At 34.0% G+C, this 8518-nt stretch overlaps 1 protein-coding gene across 1 annotated transcript; it reads left to right on the top strand.

Moving 5' to 3' along the window:
- Positions 1-4012: 4012 nt before the first annotated feature.
- On the top strand, positions 4013-4827 carry LOC135644511 (protein GOS9-like). The gene is made up of 3 exons (XM_065162147.1): positions 4013-4064; positions 4158-4346; positions 4427-4827. Exons 1-3 carry the CDS (start codon positions 4062-4064, stop codon positions 4661-4663), a joined length of 429 nt encoding a protein of 142 aa, XP_065018219.1. The 5' UTR covers positions 4013-4061; the 3' UTR covers positions 4664-4827.
- The last annotated feature ends 3691 nt before the right edge of the window (positions 4828-8518 follow it).

Raw genomic sequence — 8518 nt, 5'->3', positions numbered from 1 at the left:
GTCTTTGAAGGTGACTTATCCTCTGTCTCGACTAGTGAGCTTTAAGAAATGAGTTGGATCTCGGGTCATATGCCTTGAGCATCCACTATCAAAATATTATTTTTTACTCTTAACTTTTGTTTGGCAATATACTTACAAAAAAGAGAGATTCATTGTAGATACCCATTTGACTTTGGGTCCTTCATAGTTAGATCTACCTTTCTTGATATTTAACATTAAATCATTTATGGTTCATTTAGAAACCCAAACTAATTTATGAAAGCTATATTTTTTAAAAGAGCATATATAAGCAAATCTTCCATAAAAATTACATTTAACTTTAGGGAAAATCTGTAATGTGAGTCCTTTTACGAATTTTGTTGGCTCTTGTTGAGTATTACTACTCATAAAGTGCATTACTTCCTTTCTATATACAAAACCTTTCTTCACAATAATCATGTTTCATGATTTATTTTTAATTTTAAAATTTTCAAGTGTTTGTTGTAATAATATAATTTTCTTTTTGAATGAGTCTAACTCTTCACATTTAGTGCAAGATATTAACATGCAATTATCATACTTATTTTTTAATTTATCAAGTTCATTAGAGAGAGATACACGTTCCTTTTTTAGTAATTTATATTTCTTACCAATTCTTTTAGGTTCATTATATAAATTATGAAATGTATTAAGTAATTTATCATAAGATAAGAAAATTTTAGGTGAGTCACATACCTCATCGTTGAAAGCTATCAATGCGTAGTTTGCTACTTTGTTTTCATTGGTTTACTCTTCATCTTCAGATGCACTTGATTCATCCCGCGTTATCTTGAATACTTTCTTCTTATTTGTTAGTTTCTTTTTCAATTATGGACACTCATATTTGAAGTTCGTTGACTTTTTACATTCATAACAAATTATTGTATCCTTTTTAAGTTCATTTTTATTTTTACATTCTCATTTTATAGAATTAATCTTTCTTTTATAAACTTTTTATATCTTCTTATAAGGAGTGTTTTATCGTTATTATCATCACTTTGAGCTTTTGCTCGAGTAGTCTTCTTTAGTTCTCTATGTAATATTCTTCCTATTTTTTGAAAGAATTTTCTTTTATTTGTCATGTGCCTTATTAGTCATTTCATATGTCATTAAAGATCCTATAAGTTCTTCGAGAGAAAAGTTATTCAAGTCTTTTGCTTCTTAAATTACAATTACCTTTAGATTCCAACTTTTAGGAAGGGATACTAAAATCTTATTAACAAATTCATGATTTATATAACTTTTATTAAGAGCTTTTAAACCATTGACAATATCCGTAAAACGGATGTACATGTCACCGATGGTTTCACTTAGCTTTATCTTAAATAATTCATAACTATATATTAATAGATTAATTTTAAATTTTTTTACTATATTTATACTTTCATGAGTAACTTCAAGTGTGTGTAAGCATAAAAATATGTAATTATGCTATGTCAATAATGCAGAATTAACCTACATGCCAGGATTGAAATTCAATTATTCTAACAGTGTGTGCTAAATATTATTATAGTATCACAAGCCGAAACATGATTATACTCAATTTTGTCTAATTCAATAGACAAAGATTAACTACCTTTGTTACAACTCTTTTTTTCATACCTTTGTTACAACTTAAGAGAGAACTTTCATATCTTTCTTTTATAAAAGACCTCACACATTCTTAGTATAATCTCTAAACTCAAAGAGGAAGAGACTTAACACTTTTCAAGAGAGTTTACAACACTTTTACGCTCTAGAATTTCTGCTCCATCAAGCAAGCATGAGTGGGGTATTTAGAGACCCCAAATGGCTTAAAAAATGAAGCCAAAAAATTTAAATTCTTGAGTTTTCAGGATAATGGTGATACTACCATCGACGTTGGGTCGTGTTGCCACCAATCAGAACTTGGGAATCTGGGTTCTAACGATACCACCATCGGTCTAGGCGGTACCATCGTCAGCACTGACGGTACTACCACCGAAACTCCTAGAAAAGCACAAATCATGCTTTCTGGCTCTCAGGTGGTGGTACCATTGCCTAGGCCAACCTCTTGCCACTGAATTGACCTTCTAATATACATAATTTAACTTTGGTTTCTAATTAAGTTGGTATGATTACGATCCAAAACTAACTCAATTAGACACCAAACGACTAAGTTAGAAATTTGAATAATGATTAGTCTAAGTCAAATTAATTAATATTAATATATATTAGATTTGATAATAATTCAATCCAACTAAAATTTATTAAGACATAAAATTCTTTTATTGATATTTTTTAAACCGATAATGTGTTTTCAATTAGTTACGTTGACTAACATGCATGAGATTAAAAATCAATTCAATAAAAAAATTAAATTTATTAGGTTACGGATCAAACACTATAAACATTATTTGATTCATTTTAATTTTACTAATAGATTATTATTTTAATTATTATTTAAATATCTAATTTCACCCATAAATATTTTCTTAATACTCATATACGAGTCTTTATGATGTGTATTAGTTATATATTTATGTAACATATCATATAAGATAAAATATAAATGTGTAAATAATGAGACAACCAAAAAGTATCAACGAAAGTATTGGTGCAAAATTTCGAGTAGCTGCAAGCTCGAAATTGGAAATTGTTCTAGAAGGCGCAAGTCGAGTACCTTTTTAATGATGTTTACATCCTTAAAATAGTATTTTTCACTATAATGTAACTTTTTCTAATTAAATTGACTAACGCAAGAGCGAGTCTTCAAAATTTGAAATACAGTCAATTTTTCACTTTGGATTTCATTTATTTTCTTGAGTTTTCCATATTTGATAGGTAAATAATGATATTCCCAAGAAGCAAAGTCATATAATCAATATCTCAATGTTATATGATGAACATATCGATGCAACATGATTGATATATTTAATCTCATATGATTGGTATATCATTATCATCCAAACATTACCAATCGTGTTTTGATTGTTACATGTATCGTGGATTTGGTGCAGCAAGACTCCATCAAGATCGAGAGATGCACATAATCATTCCTAACTTAAATATACATCTACGAGTATAATAATACCAAAAATGTATTATAAAAAAGCCCCATCAAGGGTGTTCCATCACACACAAGAATTCATAAGTTCTCTGTGCATTCCACTGTAGAAGTTTTGGCACATAGTTGACACCTCTCTCCTTATGATAACTTAAGTATCTACCGGGTTATGTCGGATAAGCCACCGATGTGATCTTACAGGGTTCGACACAATGTATGTATTTTTGATAGAGATGATAATAGATTAAATACACGTGGACGTGGACCTCCTATGTATACTGATGTTCAGTTCATATAGCCTTTGACTTGAAGCTGTCATCCATTGCCATGTGTCGAACTGCGATTGGGAAAATATTTTTCATATCAACTGTTTTTGCAGGAGTGATTTTTCAGCATCTTGGACTCGTAAAGTTTGATAGTGACAGAGATGAGACTTAGCATGTTTCTAGGTTTAGAATTAGCTCAAGCTGTGCTGAGCCGAAGACCTATATATCCATTTAAGATGACTGATCGAGTTCAGCTGTCAGTGAAGAATCCTTGATATATATTTTCCTTAAGCTGACCAAAGCTGAGCATCTTTATATTGACAACCTCACAAGCAGAATCCCATCAAGTCAATGTTTAATGGATTTATTGTTTACTTACATTAGCAACCTCACATGCAGAATCCCATCAAGTCAATGTTTAATGGATTTATCTTTGATTAAGTGTCGATATATGTTTTGTGGGCCATAATTATCTTTGATCATCATCATCTTCTTCTACTCACTTCCACCTATATCCATAACCCGAAGTATATATATATCACGACCACGAGTTTCACGTTTACGTATGTACATGTTTAACGTTTTATTTGAGGAACATGGTTATGGCCCCACGCATGCAATACTTAGTGGGCACGTATTTCCCGGGGGCGTAGGTGAAGAAGTAGCTATAAATACCCCCCATCCCTTCCCAGAGGAAGGGCGTGCATCATCTTCTTCCTCTTCTTCTTGTGCACACACATCCATATCTGCAAATGGTTCTTTCTCTTTATCCATTTCCTGCTGTGCAAGTTGTGTCGTAAGGTTTTGATGCACGGTATATAACGTGATGGTGTCGTGCATGCGTGCAGGCGGGAGAGATCAAGGTGGGGCCGTGGGGTGGCAACGGAGGGTCTGCATGGGACATGGGGGCTGCCCACCGCATCATCAACATCAAGATTCGCGCCGGAGACAACATCGACGCCATCGTGATCACCTTCACCCGTTATGGCCTGATCGAGTCCAAGCACTTCGGTGGCTCCGGAGGCACACCCTACGAGGTTCGTCCTCCTCGTCATCTTCCTCCTAATTAACACCATCGATTGGTTGTACCTCGATGACAGAAAGTCTCGTTGTTCAGATTCCTCTGCAAGAGGACGAGTATCTTGTGGGCGTCGAGGGGTCTGTGGATACGCTGGGGAGAATCACTCTGGTGAGGAACCTGACGCTGAGGACCAACAAGAAAAGCTATGGACCTTTCGGCACCAGTGGCGGAAAGCCTTTCTCCGTTCCTGTAGCCTCGGGTAAGATCATTGGCTTCTTTGGACGTGCGGGCACCATGATTGATGCCATCGGAGTTTACCTCGCACCTAACTAGACCTCTTCGAGTGATACTGCTGCTTCAGCTACTCTACGTTGGGGTGCTTCAATAAATGATCGAGGCTTGCTGTTAGCTACTTGGACGTCATGAATTGTTACCGTCGTCGTCGTCGTTAGGGTGGCTGTGATCATGAATAAAACAAATAAAGATGCAGTTTGATACGTTTCGACTGATCATATGCTTATATTAGCTTTCCATTTCATGTGTTCTCTTAAGGTAGTTAATTCGCATCAAAAATCCTCCCGGCCAAAGTAAATGAAGGATCGATCATGTGCAATTGTTTGCATGGTTGTCGTCCTTTGACAAACTTGATTTCCCCAATGCCTCTCATGCTTCTACTAAATTATCTCACAAAGATGATGGACATCACCAAATCATAGATAAGAATGATTCAAAATATATATATTTATAAGAGACACTTAAAACCAAAAATTTTATCAAACAATTAAAATCTTTGATACTCGGAAATCTCTCAGCCTCTATTAATCTCACCTCCCTTCTTCTTTACAATGTTATATAGTCATAGAGGTTGAACCCAATCTTAATATTGACTTCAATTAAAATAAGATTTTTTTTTTTTTTTTATCATAGCTAAAACTTTTAAATCATCTCCTGTCTAATCGTAATGTTTAATTTAATAATTCAACATTCTCTTCTTAAACTAGATTTTCTAAAAAAAATATTATAAAGAGCCTTTAGCATTGATGCAATATCCTATATTCAATGGATATATGATTGCAACTATTTAATTTCTTATGTTTAAAAATTATAAAACATAAATAGAATCCTTTTTTTTTCAAATGAAATTATTTAACAGTCATTATTATTTTGTTATTTTGATGATAGGGGATGCAGTCTCTCCAAGGCAATATAACCTCTTAGTCATTTTTCATCCGAGCACTTCCCTTGCTCTTCGGAGCATCACGAAGGTTTTATTGTAAAAGATAAGATTCATTTTGTAATTTTTTGATAAAGTGTTTGTACTAATGAAATTCTAGAAATTTCATATCATAAATGTAATTATGACATTCGAAAAAGGCTATTGTAGAAAATAAATGATACGGCTTCATTTAACCTCATACATCCTTCTTTAGTTGTTTTACAAAGTGATCTTCTGCGAAAAAATCTGTCTCCGAGGAGTCTTGAAGTCCAAGAATGACATTGAAACAAGAACGTTATAAGGAGAAATAAAAAACGGTGAGAGAAAATAATATAAGTGAAAAAAAATGAAAATCGAAATAGGGTATCCAATCCACTTTGTGGGGGAAAACCGAAGAAAGACACCAACCAGAAATAAAAAAGTTTAAAAAGAAAAGAAAAAGATGGGTTGTTGTTGGAGTGTTATAAGGAGAAATAAAAAATGATGAGAGAAAAGAATGGAAGCAAAAAAAAATCAAAATATAAAGAGAATATGTAACCCACTGTGTGGGGGGAAATTAAAGGAAGACACCAACGGAGAAAAAAAGTGTGCTATAAAGAAAAATAAAAAAACGGTTAGAGAAAAGAAACAAAACAAATGAAAATCTAAAGAGGATATGCGGCAACAAAACAAAACAAAACAAAACAAAACAAAACAAATGAGTAAAAAGGATGCCTTTGGGTGCATCAAGTTCTTCGGATATTTTTTTATTCTAGGATGATGCATTCAGCATAAAGGGGATGCTTTTGGATATGTCGGGCGCTTCAAATATATTTCATCTTATATGACTACATTATGCATAGAAAGGTATGTCTTAGGGTGTATCAAATACTTTTGATGTTTCTTTGTCCTACGATGATGCGTTACAAAATATATGAGATACTTTTGGATATGTACGGTGTCCTTTCTTTCTTGGATGCATTGTACACAAATGAGATATTTTAGATTTCTTTTATAATGGTTGAACTTATTCCATACAAATTAACATGCCTTGGGGTGTGGATGTCTTTTTTATTTTTATTTTTTTTAGTGGATGCATTATACACAAACGAGATACTTTAGGATATGTCAAACATTTCAGATTTCTTTTATCATATGTGAACTTATTTCATACAATCGACAGATTTTAGGATGTATTAGATGCTTTACATACTTTCTTTCTTGGGTTAATTGTATGCAAATGAGATGCTTGGGGATGTATGAAGGCGCTTCGAATGTTTTTATGTTAGATGGATACGTCCTACACAAATAAGATACCTTGTGTGAAAAGATTTTTTATTTTAACAAAGGAAAGAAAGCTCAAAATTGAATAAGTTAGTGGGCCCACCTAATGAGGCTAAAAGAAAGAATGATTGAGAGAGTGAACGCAGTCTGATAATCTAGGAAATCAAGCTTGAGAATCCCAATATGGGCACCATGTACCTTCACTTGATTTAATACCTTGTATGAAATCACTATTGCTTTGGTGGTTGGAACTAATTTGTATTTAGGAGCGGATTAAGCCACAAGATTTGATTGGTCCAAAATATTTTTTTTAATCTTTGACAACTCAAGGGTTGTTATATCTTCTCGTAAAATAAAAATTAAATTTTAATCGGACTTTAAAAATATAATATTATTAATATAAAATTATGATCAATTTAAGAAAAATTTAGAGTGAGATCTACCCTTGGGCTGCATATATTGATCGAGGCTTAAGTTAAGAAGTTCTTCATTTCAAAACCAGGAATAAGATCATATCATGAGCGGAGAGCGATGTCCGTGTGGGGTACACCGACCCTCGTCTCCTTTATTAGCTTCCAACCCTAGGAATAGCCCGGTTCTGGTCACTAAGAAGTGAACCAGAGGAACATGGTCACCTGATCCAAATTATTTGAGTGAAGTAAATGAACCACTGAGTCAGCAGCCCAAATGTACTCGAGATATAGAATCGACTCCTAGGATGTATTGACGCAGACATCTAATAGCCATTTCAATTATGTGTAGTCTTGCTACTGGAGAACAAAAGGCAAACTTCCGAGCGAGGTATCGATAAATACGGGGCCCACCCCTATTTAGAAAAAAGAATATCATTCAACCTTTTGGAAAAATGAATATTGCATGAGCCAAATAGTGCCTGAAACTTTCACACGACCATGGGCATGTCTGTTGCCATGAAAAATGATAGATGTGATGCATCATTGCAATATTATTTTTTTTAAATTAAATAAAAATTAATTACTTCCTTTATTGAATAGTATGGGAGATCAAGCTTTTGTGACCGATAGAAGCTAATAAAGAGTTGTCTCTTGATTTATAATAAGAAGACTTAATGATGAATCAAATTAATCAGGTGATAGGGCATATTTTTGTTAGGATCGGAGCGGCACTAAGAGGGGAGGGTGAATTAGTGCAGCGGATTAAAACAACGGTTTTGACAAATCTTTCGTAGATAAAAATCGAACTCGGAAGTGCTTAATTTGAAAGCGTATTCGTAAAGTTGTGCAGCAATGTAAATAACAATAATGAAATGCAAACCAGAGATCACGCCGATTTTAAAGTGATTCGGTCAAATGACCTACATCCACTTGCGAGGCCCTCTTCGATGAGGCTCCCACATTCCACTAGCAAATCTCTTGAAAGGGAAGGGCAAATACCCCTCTTACAACTTTTTACAAGCGGTTCACTCTCTTACAGATTTTCAGCAAGAAAGAAGGAGGTGAACACTAGCAAATTGAAAACAAGACTTGCTAAGACTTTTCTAAGACCTTTCTCTCAATCAATTGCTTATCAAAAAGTTGTAATCTCAGCTGAGATTTGAGGGGTATTTATAGGCCTCAAGAGGATTCAAATTTGAGCTCCAAAATTTGAATTCTCTTTGGTTCCCGATGCTGGCGGTGCCACAGCCTGTTAGTGGCGGTGCCACCGCCTGTCAGTGTCCGACACTGACAGTG

Source organism: Musa acuminata, chromosome BXJ3-8 (genome assembly GCF_036884655.1).
Source record: "Musa acuminata AAA Group cultivar baxijiao chromosome BXJ3-8, Cavendish_Baxijiao_AAA, whole genome shotgun sequence".
NCBI lineage: Eukaryota > Viridiplantae > Streptophyta > Magnoliopsida > Zingiberales > Musaceae > Musa > Musa acuminata.
The sequence above is the reverse complement of the archived record's forward strand: the minus strand, read 5'-3'. Positions and strand labels throughout refer to the sequence as shown.